At 39.0% G+C, this 18,353-nt stretch overlaps 1 protein-coding gene across 2 annotated transcripts in view; it reads right to left on the bottom strand.

Annotated features, from left to right (window-relative positions):
- Window positions 1-14,750, bottom strand: part of acer2 (alkaline ceramidase 2) — a 30,680-nt gene extending 15,930 nt beyond the window's left edge. Inside the window, exons 1-2 of one of the 2 annotated variants that reach the window (XM_062994133.1) lie at window positions 14,359-14,750; window positions 12,221-12,335 (exon numbers count right to left, since the gene is read on the bottom strand). In XM_062994133.1, coding sequence (XP_062850203.1) covers window positions 12,221-12,335; window positions 14,359-14,463 — 220 coding nt within the window. In that variant the 5' untranslated portion in view covers window positions 14,464-14,750. The remainder of the gene's footprint in view (window positions 1-12,220; window positions 12,336-14,358) is intronic. The other variant, XM_062994132.1, reaches the window with a different exon arrangement.
- Window positions 14,751-18,353: the final 3,603 nt, after the last annotated feature.

Below are 18,353 nucleotides of genomic sequence, written 5' to 3'. Positions count from 1 at the left end.
AAACAACACTTAAATGGGCAGTTGTAGCCTAGCGGTTAAGGTACTGGACTAGTAAGCAGAAGGTCACTGGTTCAAACCCCACTACTGCCAGGTTGCTTCTGTTGGGCCCTTGAGCAAGACCTGTAACCCCCAATTGCTTAGACTGTAAACTAAGTCGCTTTGGATAAAAGCATCTGCTAAATGCTGAAAATGTAAATGTAAATGTAAATGAGAAAAAAAGATTTATTTTAAAAGAAGAGAAAAAACTACAGAGAAGAGACATACTGTGGTTGCATCGCATTAAGTTTCAGAACAATCCTCTCTTGTGCAGAGATGTGCCTGTGTTTATTTCTGCTTTAAAACATACGCACCATGAAATAATCAGATTTAACATAATTAAACAAGTTTATTTCCTAGTTATTTGTGCTCGTTTTCTGTATGTTCTCTCTGTAGCTCGGTTACGTCTCTCCTCTCTCTCTCTGTGTGTGTGTGTGTGTGTGTGTGTGTGTGTGTGTGTGTGCGCGTGCGTCTCGCTCGCTCTCTGCGATATTAAAAGTGTTTTCGGATTTAAATTTCGACAATAAACAGCTCTTATTATGACTGACTGATTCCTTCTACTGATGCCAAGCTGAATGGGTGGATTACAGCCGATAAGAACTGCGCAGAAATAAAAAATATATATAAAGAGACGCATTTACACTTATGCGTGAAATATTTATTATAGATCAGATAGGATAAGCAATGTTTGACGTTCTGATTGTTTATCCCAGGGTACCCCAGGGTGCCGCGGCACCCCGGTTGAGAAAGGCTGCTCTAGTCAACCATTCCAGGACACTGATAAACCCCAACGTTTGGTCTGGATGGTCCTGTTTGTCTTTAGCACAGAGAACTTAACGTTCGCTTTTCTGAAAAACAACAGCAGTCAGATAAGTTTATACTCTTTTAGACCATCTGAGATGAGAAAAGTGCCCTGCAATTTATACAGTCATTGGAATAGACATTCCAAATAATCTCAAAAATGTTGAATAGAGCTGAGGTCAGGGCTTTATGTAGGCCAATGCAGTTCCTCTACCAGATTTTGCTTTGTGCACAGTAGTGCAGTCATGCTGGAGCAGGAAGTGCCTTCCCCGAAGATACTTCCCAAATAAAAGTTGGAGGCAATACAATTTGTTAGCAAAACAGTGGAACTTAGTTGCCTACTATTGGTCATTTAAAGTTAAATAAGTGACTTTTTAAATAATGACTAATTTAATAATGACTTTTCATCATTGTAGTAACAGCCAAACTCAGCTCTCATAAATAACTAGGTACAACAAAAAACAAGACAAAAATACTGAAAATATAGAACATTTACATGACATAGATGTATATGTATCCACTGGGCTTGAATAATGCAAAACAGGCATTAATCATGCTGCCGTGGTTTTATTTAAATGTCAGAAACTGACATTACTCAATATTATCCAAGAGCAAACACAAACACGTGGTCCAACATTGTTACCCATGTAAATCCCTATACCAACCTGCTAAAATGTACCTGTTTTGTTTTTTTTCCAACAGTGACCGCTCTGCCTGAGAGCTGAGTTTTACCTCATAATGTAACATGTCTGTCATTCCTGTTTCAAAACAGGAAGCAGCCCTTTCTGATCATTTCTCAACTACCTAAAGTCTCGTAGTACTCAGGAAAACAAGCTACCTTAAAGAGAGGTGGAGAGGGGGTGTGTGTTAGTCACGGCTCTCCTCAGTCAGAGTAAGCTTAAACAACTGTGGTGACTTAATCGCCATAATCACTGTCTAAGAAGTGGGTCTAAATAATCTGTCTTATAAGTTCAATGTCTTATTAGAATCCACCTAGGAAGGCAGTAGGCAGCAAGGGAGCTCACTGGGTTTTTAGACAGACCCCATATCAACCAATTTCTTAGTTTAAGTATCTCTAAAACAGCACCCATCAACAGTGGTCTGAGGAGGGACAAGCCATGATGAACTGCCACCAGGTTGTTGGTCTGGACTAGGGCTGGGCGATATGGATCAAAAATAATATCTCGATATTTTTTCGCTGAATACGATATATATCTCGATATTTTTTTATCCCATAAGGTAATAACAAAAAGACACTTCTGAGACCAAGCTACATGTTCCAAATTTTTTACAGGCACTTTTATTAAAATTCATGCTGGGGAAGCTTCACACAAGAACTATTTTTACTTAAACAAAAAAAAAAAAAAAAAAAAAAGAGCTATTCTAAGAAAAAGAAAGTTGTTTCTAAGGTATCTCCTGTCGTGTAATGTGAATTACAAATATATTGTCTGGCCCTTTAAGAATGTTAAGTGCACAATAGGGCGCAGGGAGCGAGTGTGTAGGGAAGGTATCAGAATTTATCGTTTCTGGCTGTGCTCATGTTCTTCTGTTGTTTTGCACTGAGCTTGTGTGGTATTAAAAGTAGTGTTCTCGTTAAACCCCCCTCACATGTTTGGACTTTGAAATATTTTACATCATCGTCGCCACAACATTTACATTAATATTTTCTTTTACTGTGTAGAACTCAGTTCTGTAATACAGGTATAACTAATCGTTAGTGTTACTGTGTATTACAACATTTAATGCATTTTAATCAGCGTTCTGCTTCATGCACTTTATTATTATTTAACAGCTTTATTTGTTGTTTAATTGCTGTTTGCTCCTTGTTTACTGCAGAGTTAGTTCATGCAATTTGATTAATTTTTGGTTGTTTATTGGCCAACAACAAGAAATACTATAAAAAGAAGATAAATAGATAAATGACGACGTCGGGCGATCATCCAGTATAAACTAACATGACCACGTTTAACATCCAGTACAGAAATCACTCCCCATAATGTTTGTTTTTTACAGATATATGCACATCACATACACAAACACACAAGTCAGAACAACAGGAGACGCACCGTTACGTTATTATTACTTTCTCAACACTTGCATGATTTACACTGTATATGAAGTAAATACATGCATGTCAGCGCGTGCATGCGCTTGTATATTTATATTGGTTTTTGAAACGAATAACGACTCGTTTTCTTGTTTTTCAACTTTGGGATTTGAAGTGAAAAACGAATGACCAAAGGTACACGGAGCTGGAGCCTTTTGTATGGACTTGTTTTCAGCATTTGCTACAGAATACATTATTATATAAGCGATATTGTCTTATCTTATAACACGTATGAAAACATATCGATATTTTATAAAATCTCGATATATCGCCCAGCCCTAGTTTGAACTATAGTTATAGTTGGAGGGATGTACAGTGTATCACAAAAGTGAGTACACCCCTCACATTTCTGCAAATATTTTATTATATCTTTTCATGGGACAACACTATAGAAATAAAACTTGGATATAACTTAGAGTAGTCAGTGTACAACTTGTATAGCAGTGTAGATTTACTGTCTTCTGAAAATAACTCAACACACAGCCATTAATGTCTAAATGGCTGGCAACATAAGTGAGTACACCCCACAGTGAACATGTGTAAATTGTGTCCAAATTGTCAATATTTTGTGTGACCACCATTATTATCCAGCACTGCCTTAACCCTCCTGGGCATGGAATTCACCAGAGCTGCACAGGTTGCTACTGGAATCCTCTTCCACTCCTCCATGATGACATCACGGAGCTGGTGGATGTTAGACACCTTGAACTCCTCCACCTTCCACTTGAGGATGCGCCACAGGTGCTCAATTGGGTTTAGTCCATCACCTTTACCTTCAGCTTCCTCAGCAAGGCAGTTGTCATCTTGGAGGTTGTGTTTGGGGTCGTTATCCTGTTGGAAAACTGCCATGAGGCCCAGTTTTCGAAGGGAGGGGATCATGCTCTGTTTCAGAATGTCACAGTACATGTTGGAATTCATGTTTCCCCTCAATGAACTGCAGCTCCCCAGTGCCAGCAACACTCATGCAGCCCAAGACCATGAAGCTACCACCACCATGCTTGACTGTAGGCAAGATACAGTTGTCTTGGTACTTCTCACCAGGGCGCCGCCACACATGCTGGACACCATCTGAGCCAAACAAGTTTATCTTGGTCTCGTCAGACCACAGGGCATTCCAGTAATCCATGTTCTTGGACTGCTTGTCTTCAGCAAACTGTTTGCGGGCTTTCTTGTGCGTCAGCTTCCTTCTGGGATGACTACCATGCAGACCGAGTTGATGCAGTGTGCGGCGTATGGTCTGAGCACTGACAGGCTGACCTCCCACGTCTTCAACCTCTGCAGCAATGCTGGCAGCACTCATGTGTCTATTTTTTAAAGCCAACCTCTGGATATGACGCCGAACACGTGGACTCAACTTCTTTGGTCGACCCTGGCGAAGCCTGTTCCGAGTGGAACCTGTCCTGGAAAACCGCTGTATGACCTTGGCCACCATGCTGTAGCTCAGTTTCAGGGTGTTAGCAATCTTCTTATAGCCCAGGCCATCTTTGTGGAGAGCAACAATTCTATTTCTCACATCCTCAGAGAGTTCTTTGCCATGAGGTGCCATGTTGAATATCCAGTGGCCAGTATGAGAGAATTGTACCCAAAACACCAAATTTAACAGCCCTGCTCCCCATTTACACCTGGGACCTTGACACATGACACCAGGGAGGGACAACGACACATTTGGGCACAATTTGGACATGTTCACTGTGGGGTGTACTCACTTATGTTGCCAGCTATTTAGACATTAATGGCTGTGTGTTGAGTTATTTTCAGAAGACAGTAAATCTACACTGCTATACAAGCTGTACACTGACTACTCTAAGTTATATCCAAGTTTCATGTCTATAGTGTTGTCCCATGAAAAGATATAATGAAATATTTGCAGAAATGTGAGGGGTGTACTCACTTTTGTGATACACTGTACATGGATATAAATACTCTGATCAAGTGTGTTTGTATGTGTGTTTGACAGTGACTCCTCACACCTGTTATTGCTTGCTACTGCAATTCAACAGCTGTGTGTGTGTGTGTGTGTGTGTGTGTGTGTGTGTGTGTGTGTGTGTGTGTGTGTGTGTGTGTGTGTGTGTGTGTGTGTGTGTGTATGTGTGTGTGTGTGTGTGTGTGTGTGTGTGTGTCTGTGTGTGTGTGTGTGTGTGTGTGTGTGTGTGTGTGTGTGTGGAGGGGGGGTGCTTGTAGGTTATGAGAAGCAGACTGGAGACACAAAGCCTTTGTGTCAAATATATTTTTAAAACAATGAATCTTTCATTATCAGTCCAGTACTGCAGGGGTTCTCAATCACTGGGCGGGTGGATGTAAGCAACTGTGGTCCTTCTAGTGGATTGTAGACCTACACTCAGAATAAACCAGTGCAGCTCACTTGGTTTGTAATGGCACATCATATGATTTATGATGTGTTCAGATCATTGTGTAAGTCGCTTTGGATAAAAGCGTCCGCTAAATGCTGAAAATGTAAATGTAAATATGATTTATAAAAGCCTTAAAAGCATAATGTTCAGGTGCTTGGGTCTAACGTGCTGGATTGGAATTCACCTCTTTACTGCTGCAACAGTGAGGAATATGGAGAAAATATCATGTTCCTATGTGTGTACTAAGGCTTTTTGTAAGATCATTTTTATATTAATAACATCATGTTTTTCTTTTTCTCCAGGTGTCGAGGGTTTTCTTTCTCTCTTGTTTTTTTCTGTTCCTGCCTCCACCACCTCTTGTTCATCATGTCTTTCCATAAGGAGATGGAAAAGTATCGGGACGTGGATGAGGATGAGCTTCTGCAGAAACTCAGTGAGGAAGAACTAAGGAGATTAGAGGATGAGCTTGAAGAACTTGATCCTGATGTAAGAACAAATTGTTTATATTTGTAATAGCTGTTAATGTGATGTGATATGATGTGTAAGGTGATTTAGTGTTACTGGAAAGGAGATATTGCTGGGTACAGTGATTAGTTTAACATTTTTAGGGATGTGATGGTGGATTATTGTTGAGTGATATCAGATTGATCTGATTAGTTTAATAGGTGTTGTTAAGTGATGTGATTGGTTGGTTGTGATGCAATTATTAAATTATTAATGCTGTAATTATTTTAAAAGGTTTTGAGTGACATGACTGGTTGGTTGTCTATTTCTAGTAGTGTTATTGGTTGATCAGCATTGATGTGATTGCTGGGTTGGTTATTGTTAATTAGGTCATTGGTTAGATAAATTGTTGAGGGAATTTTTGGGTAGATTGTTCGGAATGGTTGGGTGGGTTGTTGAGGGAATGTTTGGGTGAATTGTTGAGGGAATGTTTGGGTGAATTGTTGAAAACGTTTGGGTAGACTGTTGGGAATGTTTGGGTGAATTGTTGAGGGAATGTTTGGGTGAATTGTTGAGGGAATGTTTGGGTGAATTGTTGAGGGAATGTTTGGGTGAATTGTTGAGGGAATGGTTGGGTGAATTGTTGAAAACGTTTGGGTAGATTGTTGGGAATGTTTGGGTGGATTGTTGAGAAAACGTTTGGGTGGATCTTTGAGAAAACGTTTGGGTGGATCTTTGAGAAAACGTTTGGGTGGATCTTTGAGAAAACGTTTGGGTGGATCTTTGAGAAAACGTTTGGGTGGATCTTTGAGAAAACGTTTGGGTGAATCTTTGAGAAAACGTTTGGGTGGATTGTTGAGAAAACTTTGGGTGGATTGTTGAGAAAACGTTTGGGTGGATCTTTGAGAAAACGTTTAGGTGGATTGTTGAGGAAACATTTGGGTGGATTGTTGAAAGAATGGTTTGGGTGGATTGTTGAGGGAATTGTTGAGGGAACGTTTGGGTGAATTGTTGAGGGAATGGTTGGGTGGATTGTTGGGTGGATTGTTGAGGGAACGTTTGGGTGGACTGTTGAGGGAACGTTTGGGTGGACTGTTGAGAAAATGTTTGGGTGAATTGTTGAGGGAATGGTTGGGTGGACTGTTGAGAAAACGTTTGGGTGAATTGTTGAGGGAATGGTTGGGTGGATTGTTGAGAAAACGTTTGGGTGAATTGTTGAGGGAATGGTTGGGTGGATTGTTGAGAAAACGTTTGGGTGGATTGTTGAGAAAACGTTTGGGTGGATTGTTGAGGGAACGTTTGGGTGGACTGTTGAGGGAACGTTTGGGTGGACTGTTGAGGGAACGTTTGGGTGGACTGTTGAGGGAATGGTTGGGTGGATTGTTGAGAAAACGTTTGGGTGAATTGTTGAGGGAATGGTTGGGTGGATTGTTGAGAAAACGTTTGGGTGAATTGTTGAGGGAATGGTTGGGTGGATTGTTGAGAAAACGTTTGGGTGGATTGTTGAGGGAATGGTTGGGTGGATTGTTGAGAAAACGTTTGGGTGAATTGTTGAGGGAATGGTTGGGTGGATTGTTGAGAAAACGTTTGGGTGAATTGTTGAGGGAATGGTTGGGTGGATTGTTGAGGGAATGGTTGGGTGGATTGTTGAGAAAACGTTTGGGTGGATTGTTGAGGGAATGGTTGGGTGGATTGTTGAGGGAATGGTTGGGTGGATTGTTGAGAAAACGTTTGGGTGGATTGTTGAGAAAACGTTTGGGTGGATTGTTGAGAAAACGTTTGGGTGAATTGTTGAGGGAATGGTTGGGTGGATTGTTGAGGGAATGGTTGGGTGGATTGTTGAGAAAACGTTTGGGTGGATTGTTGAGGGAATGGTTGGGTGGATTGTTGAGAAAACGTTTGGGTGGATTGTTGAGGGAATGGTTGGGTGGATTGTTGAGAAAACGTTTGGGTGGATTGTTGAGGGAATGGTTGGGTGGATTGTTGAGAAAACGTTTGGGTGGATTGTTGAGGGAATGGTTGGGTGGATTGTTGAGAAAACGTTTGGGTGAATAGTTGAAAAAACGTTTGGGTGAATAGTTGAGAAAACGTTTGGGTGAATAGTTGAGAAAACGTTTGGGTGAATAGTGAGGAATTACCTCGTTGTTACTGCAACAGTGTCTTCGATTCCTACTGCCAGTTGTGGTACCTCAGTGACAGAACCAAAATAGGGTATATGTACAGACTACATTTACATTTTTAGCATTTAGCAGACGCTTTTATCCAAAGCGACTTACAGTCGTGACAGTATACAGTCTAAGCAATTGAGGGTTAAGGGCCTTGCTCAAGGGCCCAACAGTTGCAACCTGGCAGAGGTAAGGCTTGAACCGGCAACCCTCTGATTACTAGTCCAGCACCTTAACCACTAGGCTACAGCTGCCCCTGTATACATATACTCTAGACTACAGAGTATACATATACTACATGTATACATATACTCTAGACTACAGACTAGAGTATATGTATGTACAGTACAATGTACTGCTGTTTGGTTCTGCAGACTAGATTTGTCATGATTAACCATTCTATATAACAAACCTATATTAAGAGTAAACTATTTAAAGGCATCATTCAAGTCACGATACTAAAATCAGACCAAGCCAGATGTTTCTTAGATTGGTAGGAAATGAACCACAACAAAAATCAGGTTTTACAAGCTCTGTTTAGGTTTGTTTTTGGATGTGAAGATAAAAAAAGGCTCGAGTTCCTGCTGTATCTGCACCTAGACTCGTATCTAGTGCAAAACTGACTAGCCCTTGTATACTCTCTAAAAGCCAGATTTTATGTCTATACACAGTGGGCTTTGTAGTATAGTATATATGTGTTTTCGGATTTAAATTTCGACAATAAACAGCTCTTATTATGACTGACTGATTCCTTCTACTGATGCCAAGCTGAATGGGTGGATTACAGCCGATAAGAACTGCGCAGAAATAAAAAATATATATAAAGAGACGCATTTACACTTATGCGTGAAATATTTATTATAGATCAGATAGGATAAGCAATGTTTGATGTTCTGATTGTTCAATTTTTTTAAAATAAAACATTTGAATACTGTGATTACACTGTAAAGTTTGTCCCCCCACGGTAATACCGCATACCGCGGTATTTTCTGAAGACGGTATGAAAATCGGCAATACCGCCCAACCCTAGTGGGTAGCACTGTCGCCTCACAGCAAGAAGGTCCTGGGTTCGATCCCCAGGTGGGGCGGTCCGGGTCCTTTCTGTACGGAGTTCGCATTTTCTCCCCGTGTCCGCATGGGTTTCCTCCGGGAGCTCCGGTTTCCTCCCACAGTCCAAAAACATGCAACCAGGCTAATTGGAAACACTGAATTGTCCTATAGATACCTAGCCGCTAGATGCACAAACCAGTGCATTGTAGTGCCGGTCCCAAGCCCGGATAAAATAGGCAGGGTTGTGTCAGGAAGGGCATCCGGCATAAAAATTGTGCCAAATCAACGCGAATAATGATCCGCCGAGAGTCGACCCCGCAACCGAACGGGACAAAGGCCGAGGAAGAACATTTATTTCAAAATAACATTAAATGCATTTGAAGCAGCCTTGTAATAAACCTCATTTTAAAAAATCCCCCTAATAGTGGTTTTATTATTGGTTACTATGGGGTATTTTTTTGCACAGCAGGCCAAATACAGTCATATAGACACTCTATGGGCTGAGTCAGCAAACCTTTTAAAGTGCTTATTTTTGTTTTGGTTCTAAAAACCAGCTTTAAATGAGGTCATTCTAATTCCAGGTTCCATTTATAACCCCTTATGGAATAGATACGAACTACATTCTGTGAACCCAGAATGATTTGTATGAAGATGGATGACAATGTTGTTTACAGACAGGACTGTGTAACATTCAACATAAAGCAGTCCATTCTAACGCCTGCACTTATATAAAGCTGGTTAATACCAAAATAAGGGTAATGACATGTCAACAAGCTAGATGTTGTGCTTTTGTTGACACAATCCTCTTGACTGAAGCAAGTTTCCAAACTGTAAGAATGAGTCTGACATTAGAGGGCACATGTCAGGTCTTACAGTGAGCAGAAAGACAAAGCTGCCCTTTGCTGCCAGTTTACAGCAAACGTGAAATAAGACGAGGAGGGTAAGGAGAGCAAAATGGTGGTGGGTTATGGATTTGGACTAGGGTTGGGCGGTATGACGGTATTTAAAAATAATGACGTATTCAAAAATGGTGACGGTATTTTTTAAATGTGAAGCGCCAAATTTCTGCTTCAGGTTTACCTTGAAAACTGAGACTTTAGGACATGCGCGCATCCAGTGAGGGAGGGGTGGGAGGGGTAGGCGGTTGGAGCTCGCTGATTGGCTGTGGGGTGCTTACTGGTGATAACACAGAGAGACGAGTGAAGAGCCACACTGGCTAGCGTTAGCTGTGAGCTAACAAGCAGAAACTGAATAACGGCTCGTCTTTTAATTTTTCAAAATCAACATTTTTTATCAGTTCAAGCGGAAATGAACACAAGCGCGTGCATGCGCGGACATGTCCTTATTTACCAAATATATCTTCAGTGTAAATCGAGCACAAGTGTTGAGAAAAAGGAGCAAACAGTAATAATAACGTTACGCCCAATCCGCTGTTCTGACTCTTGTCTGCCATAGATTTTCCTGCCTATGTAAGAACTATTTTTTCCTAAATAAAAGCGCTATATTAAGAAAAAAGAACGTCTCACCTGTCGTGTAATGTGAATTATAAAATATATAGTCTGGCCCTTTAAGAATGTTAAGTGCACTATAGGGCGCAGGGAGCGAGTGTGTAGGGAAGAGAGCAGATTTGTACCGTTTCCATGCTCGTGTTTTGCACGGAGCTTGTGTGACATTTAAAGTAGCGTTCTCGTTAACCACTCAAATGTTTGGACTTTGAATTATTTTAACATTACTTTACATCACCGTCATCGCAACATGAACATTTACATTCATATTTTTTGTTACGGTATAGAACTTAATTCTGGATTACAGGCATAACTAATCGTACACGTTCATACACTGTTAAGAAATATCTGTAACTATAAACTAAGCAGTTAACTTTTGAAATATATTGAAGTGTTTAGCCTGCTATTATTCTGTTTTGTGTGGGCAGAGAGAGATTACAATGCCAAAATGTTGTGTTAATGTTTGTGTTAAAGTGTAATTGATACACATGCATTTATACTTATTATAGATCAGACAAGATAAGCAATGTTTGACGTTCAGATTGTTAAATCTTTTTATAATAAAACATTGAAATATTGTAATTACACTCAAGTGTGTACACTGTAAAGTTTGTTCGCGACAAACCCATCCCCCCACCCCCCCGCGGTAATACCATATACCGCGGTATTTCCTGAAGACGGTATGACGGTATGAAAATCGGCAATACCGCCCAACCCTAATTTGGACTGCTGTTTTGTTTGACATGTCTAGTACTTTTGTTAAACAAAAAGACTCAAAAGTTGTCAAAACTAACACTAACTAAAGTAAGTAAGTAACTGATAACAGTGATACACTGATCAGCCATAAAAACAATTACTGACTGTAGTCCATCTGTTTCTCTGCATGCTTTGTTACCCCCCTTTCATGCTGTTCTTCAATGGTCAGGACTTTCCCAGGACCACTACAGAGTAGGTATTATTTAGGTGGTGGATGATTCTCAGCAATGCAGTGACACTGACATGGTGGTGGTGTGTTAGTGTGTGTTGTGCTGGTATGAGTGGATAAGACACAGCAGCGCTGCTGGAGTTTTTAAACATCTTGCTGTCACTGCCGGACTAAGAATAATCACCAACCAAAAATATCCAGCCAACAGCGCCCCGTGGGCAGAGTCCTGTGACCGCTGATGGAAATGATGACCAACTCAAACAGCAGCAATAGATGAGCGATCGTCTCTGACTTTACATCTACAAGGTGGACCAACTAGGTAGGAGTGTCTAATAGAGTGGACAGTGAGTGGACATGGTATTTAAAACCTCCACCACCACTGCAGTGTCACTGCAGTGCTGAGAATGATCCACCACCTGAATAATACCTGCTCTGTGGTGGTCCTTTGGGGGTCCTGACCATTGAAGAACAGAGTGAAAGCAGGTTAAAAAAGTATGTAGAAAAATAAATGGACTACAGTCAGTAATTGTAGAACTACAAAGTGCTTCTATATGGTAAGTGGAGCTGATAAAATGGACAGTGAGTGTAGAAACAAGGAGGTGGTTTTAATGTTACGGCTGATCAGTGTATATGCAACAGATACAGAGAGATTTAAACATTCAGTATTCCCTTCAGCTATTTTTCCCAGCACTCAATGTAAAAAACAAGGAGGCATGCATCAGGGAAAATAACAAAAGGTTATGAACTAGAGTTCCGTCCTCCTAAAAAAACCTAACCCAAGTTCCTCCTGCACAATAAGTTTCCTCTTAAAGGTTACTGTAGGTCAGTAAACTTACCGACCACCACAAGCAGAGTCCATATCAGATATATGCCACTGTTGAAATGTGTGGCATACTGACGGAAAAGACACATCAGGATGGGAGGCAGGACGAAAAACAAAACATTGCTTATCTAAAAGAAAGACAAGAAAAGTAATAACAGTCAGAAACACGAAAAGTCAAAAAGCTAGAAACAAGTATGTTGTGTAGGCTATAATTAACTCTTGCCAACATTTGAGACTACTGTTTATAGTTCTAAAAGATTATACACAAGGTCAGTTTAAGTGCTGATTTGTATGTTTATGTTTGCCACACCAAACCTCATTTCCGGAAAGTTAGGGCAATTTGTAAAATACATTAAAAAAAAAAAAAAAATCAAACTGTTATCTGTGATCTCTTTAAACTTTATTCAACTGACAAAAGTACAAATTAAATATTTCAAAAAATTTCACTGAACAACTTGTATTTTGTAAATTTAAACAAATGTAAAATTTGATAAATGCAACACATATGTTTACCATTGTGTTCCATCATATTTTCGATTAATTGTTTTATAGTTTTCACACCTTTTCACCAATAACAGTCTTGATGTGTTTTTTTTTTTTATTTGGCAAAGAGAATTAAATGTCCATTTTTTCCCCAAAAACAAGACTTATCTGACCACAGCACACATTTCCATTGTCTTTTGGTTCATTTAAGATGAGCTCAGGTCCAGAGAATTTGCTGGTGTTGCTTTACTTAACTTAATATGCCACCACATCAAATTATATTAAATTATATTGCTCTATACAAACTGATTTCTTGATTATATGGGGAAAAGCTTAAATGACTTACAATATTGGATTGATAAATACCTTTTTTTAAATGATTGACAATTCTCTCATCAAGACAATTCTTTTATTACCATACGAGAGGCTTTGTTTTCCCCCTCACATCTAAACAACATGCAAAAAGTAAACCGACTATTCTAAATTGCCCATGGGTGTGGGTGCGCGCTGTCTGTGAGTGATAAATTGGCACCCTGTCCAGAGTGTATTACATAGTTGTAATTTCATAATTTGATAAGTTAACCACTAGATTACAGTATGATCTTGGAAATGGTAAATGCTCCAAATTAAAGTCAATCATTAATGCAGCACTGTACTGTGATGTGTAAAAGGTAATATAATGTAGAGACAAAGTACAAAACAACCAAAGTAAGGCTATCATTATTGAGTAAAAAAAGGATGCCCCATCAAAGGCTTAGTTTTTTACAAGTGTAGATGGGTCATGGCTCACTATTTTGAGAGTTCAAACGGAACAGTGTGTTTTTTTGGGGAAAATGGGCGTCGAGTTCTCTGTGCCAAAGACAAAAAAGGACCATACAGACTGTTCTCTGCAAAAGGTTTCAAAGCAAACATTTGTCCTGGCATGATGGTGCCCACAAAATCGCTGACTTGCATATGTGTAAACATACCAATGACACAAATGTGTTTATTGTGATTTTAGTGAAACCCATTCTGCCTCATTCTACATGTTACAACAGCATGTGTTCGGAGACACAAAGTGTGCGTGTGTTTGACTGGCCTGCCTGCAGTCCATATCTGTCTCCTTTTAGCAAGAATGAGCAAAAATTCCACTTGCAGAACTGCAACAATTAGTATCCTCAGTTCCCAAATAAATAAAAAGTGTAAATAATAGGAAGGGTGATGTACCACATGGCTTTGTATCAACTTTTTGAGTGTTTTGCAGGCATCATTGTGTCATTTATTTGTACTTTTGTTAGTTAAATAAAAGCTTAAAGTGACAAATCACAGATTCTATATATTTTATATTTTATAAAATGCTTTTTTTCATAATAATGATCAGAAAAACGTTGTTTCAACATCTAAACATGTTTTACTTTGACTTTCTAGCTACATCAATACAACGTTGCAAATGCTAAAATTACACGTCGTGCCCATGTACTTCTGTTTGCTGGAAATGACTGAATATAAAGTTAAACCTGAAAATGTCAGTACTGTTGTTAGACACGACTGTTATTAATAAGAAACAAACTCAACACAGCATTAAGATTAAGTCTAAAGTTTTAGTTTAGTTTTTAGCTAAGCAAAGCGGTGCGATGTCGAAACAAACAAAACAAGCAGCGTGTGTCATTAATCTAGCTGGCATCATACCGTGTTATAAAACTCCGCTATTTCTGGATAGATGAGATAATTCCCTTCACACCAGTCCACCTCTGAGCTGCCAGCCTGCAGATGGTTCCAGAAAAGCACATTCATCTCGTTTTCCTGCTCACACACAGCCGCGGACTTCTCTCAGATAAACAACCAGCTCTACTTCTAGTAACCTGAACTGAACTACAGCGCTCTGCTCCAGACTACATTCAAATAGGTTTACACAAAGAAACCCGAGTTTAGCATGAACAACTCCGACCTAAAGAGAGTAAAACTGCTAAACTGTCTTCGCGTCGCGCTCGATAATCTGAACTTAATCCCCTCAATTCGCTTTGCCATTTTGTAGTGGCTTCAAGTGGAAGTGCTGTGTAAGGGTCAGCTTTATCTCCGTATAGAACACCACGCACAATAGCAACACAGTGACATCCGCGCCTGCGCACTGACGCGCTCTGGGCCAGCCTGCAGTTACAGGTCCGTGCAGCAGGTGGTTGTAATGCCAAATTAAACTTGGTATGCAGTTGAATGTGAAATATAACAGCTGTTGTTTCAGCTGTTCAGTGACCGAATATATTTTACACATAAGCATTCCATTATAAATAAACCTGTAAGATGTTATAGCTAAATGTTTATTATACACAGTAGGGCGGACAAAAAGCCTGGAGTGATGCATGGCTTCTGATGCTGAATGCTGATCAATTGTTTTTTTGCTAGTCATAAAAAAAAACAAAAAAAAACAGCGTATAACAGTCATAACAGTACGACGGTGTATTAGGGCCACTTTAAAGAAAAATATTTTATAAGTTTCAATTTCGAGAATAAAGTCGTATAAGTTTCGATTTCGAGATTAAAGTAGAAATGATTTTCAAGAATAAAGTCGTATAAGTTTCGATTTCGAGATTAAAGTCGAAATGATTTCAAGAATAAAGTCGTATAAGTTTCGATTTCGAGATTAAAGTCAAAATGATTTTGAGAATAAAGTCGTATAAGTTTCGATTTCGAGATTAAAGTCGAAATGATTTCGAGAATAAAGTCGTATAAGTTTCGATTTCGAGATTAAAGTCAAAATGATTTTGAGAATAAAGTCGTATAAGTTTCGATTTCGAGATTAAAGTCGAAATGATTTCGAGAATAAAGTCGTATAAATTTCGATTTCGAGATTAAAGTCGAAATGATTTCGAGAATAAAGTCGTATAAGTTTCGATTTCGAGATTAAAGTCGAAATGATTTTCAAGAATAAAGTCGTATAAGTTTCGATTTCGAGATTAAAGTCGAAATGATTTCGAGAATAAAGTCGTATAAGTTTCGATTTCAAGATTAAAGTCGAAATGATTTCGAGATTAAAGTCAAAATTAAAAGTTGAAATATTATGACTATAGCAACCTCCTCGTGTTAAAAAGAGGAATGTTCATGATTTGGTAAAGTTATTCTTTCATATTGGTTCCCCAAAAGATATAATGAAAATACTTACTGCTAAATTGATTTGAAAAATAATTAACACAAGGTGAAGTCAAGTTCCCTTCATGTTCTTTCCAGTCACAAGATTTAAACATTAGTGAAGGTCTAAGATGCAGTCTGGATCGAGTTGGCCACCACTGCAGTAACAACAGTCTCTTTCTTTCTGGGAACACTTTGTAATTGTCTGTGCTCTAATTGTCTATGCTCTAATTTATCCCAAAGATGCCCGGCATCACTGCTGAGATTCAAGGCCCAGATCTCGGTGGCTACCACATACTTTACTGCTGCACCACCCTAGTGCCCCTACCCAGAGGTTTTTTTAGCATTATGTTTGACCTTTTTTGGTCATATAAAACTCTGTATTTTATAACCACTGTAAATATTATCTGTTTCTAAAGTATTGTTGTAATAAAAACAGTTGTTTTTAATTAAAGAAAATGTTACACCTTTGAAATTTTGCAAATAAAACTTTAAAGGAAAACCTCAGTTAACAGATTTTAGTTACTGAAGATGGAATGCAAAAATTAACTATGAAAAATTGTATGAATTCCCCATAACATTGCCAAGAATGTGACTGCTTATCTGAAAGCTATGCAGGAAAAAGTGTCACATTCAATGAACACGCAGCTTGCTGTTTCCATTGTTTACTGTGTCATTGCACTTACTCTTCTGATCAGCTGATACAAGTTCCTGTGAGAAGGGAAATACTCAGAAAATGTGTTGTATTGCCTTGTATGGAGAGCAACAGCATACCAACAATTTAGCACTACTTTACTTAGAAGTAAATATGGTCTTTTTACAGAACATATATTTATTAGCTTTATATCGTAAAAAATAAACCTCCCTCGGGGCTACACAATGACTGATTATGAACAGAAATAAATTGTAAAACATTTTCAGTAAAAACACAAAACCAATTTTCACAGCACAGGTTTACCAAAGCAGGCCTGTTGATAGGACAAATTCAGCATGGTTTGATAAATCCCATATTCTGCTGCAACATACAGATGGTAGTACCAGAATGGTGGTGGTTGTGTGATTGTGTGAAGATGGTGCTTTCTTGGAATGCACTGGCTCATCTAATACCAATTGAGCATCACATGAATGTCTTATTCTTTATTAGTACTGTTGCTAAACGTGTGGATCCTTTTATTGCCCAATTTACCTGTCTTATTTTGGCTGGTTCCAGTGCGATAATGCACCATTCTACAAAGCATCATCATTTCATAAAGGTCCCATGAACATAAATAAATAAAAAATCTCCAGCTTGGGTTTTGGTTGCTCAGCCTATTCAGTTAACCATGCGCAGAAGCTCTTAAGTTAGTATTGAGTTTTACATTAGAGGACATGGTAGTGTTGTTCTCTGCTTTAGCCTAAGAGGGAGATGATTTCTAAGCAAAAGTGCAGTGTGGGAATTGTGATGTAGCTTATTACAAAACTCTATGGCTTCTGTTCGTTCCTCTGTATGTTCTAATTGTTGTTATTTTTCCTATAGCAATTCTGTTACTGCTGGCATTAATCCTTCAATTAGCTGTGATGCTAACATTTGTAGTAAGCACAGTTCTATGTATCTCAAAAGTCTTCCCATACACAAGACCAAAATACAAGAGGGCACCTTGGAGATGTGGTAGAAAGGAAGATTCACAACAAGAATGAGCAGCTGATAAATCTGCATCATTGTTGATATGTCAACATTGGACATAACAGAAACTCTACCAAACTATCATCAAATAAACCAGGTATACATTTACACAACAAACCCATTAGTGAGGAACTTGTTACATAATCAACAATGGCATGAACGCATGAACTGTTAATAGTTGCATCAAATAGGGCCAAATTAATAAAAATGTAAATTATTAAAATATTAGAAAAAAAAGTATGTTTATCGCAGGACAACAGCAAGCTGTACAAATGCATATCCAGCCCAAAGGATGCATGAAGATGTATGAAGAAACATCAAGAAATCTCATACTCATTGAACTCTTACTTCCATTATCAGATAATCCTAGATCAGATCCTAGTATTACAGTGTATCACAAAAGTGAGTACACCCCTCACATTTCTGCAGATATTTAAGTATATCTTTTAATGGGACAACACTGACAAAATGACACTTTGACACAATGAAAAGTATCCTGTGTGCAGCTTATATAACAGTGTAAATTTATTCTTCCCTCAAAATAACTCAATATACAGCCATTAATGTCTAAACCACCAGCAACAAAAGTGAGTACACCCCTAAGAGACTACACCCCTAAATGTCCAAATTGAGCACTGCTTGTCATTTTCCCTCCAAAATGTCATGTGATTTGTTAGTGTTACTAGGTCTCAGGTGTGCATAGGGAGCAGGTGTGTAGTACAGCTCTCACACTCTCTCATACTGGTCACTGAAAGTTCCAACATGGCACCTCATGGCAAAGAACTCTCTGAGGATCTTAAAAGACAAATTGTTGCGCTACATGAAGATGGCCAAGGCTACAAGAAGATTGCCAACACCCTGAAACTGAGCTGCAGCACAGTGGCCAAGATCATCCAGC

The sequence above is a fragment of the Trichomycterus rosablanca genome, chromosome 4 (assembly GCF_030014385.1).
Source record: "Trichomycterus rosablanca isolate fTriRos1 chromosome 4, fTriRos1.hap1, whole genome shotgun sequence".
Taxonomy (NCBI): Eukaryota; Metazoa; Chordata; class Actinopteri; order Siluriformes; family Trichomycteridae; genus Trichomycterus; species Trichomycterus rosablanca.
Note: the sequence above shows the minus strand (reverse complement) of the source record. Positions and strands in the feature narration are given on the sequence as shown.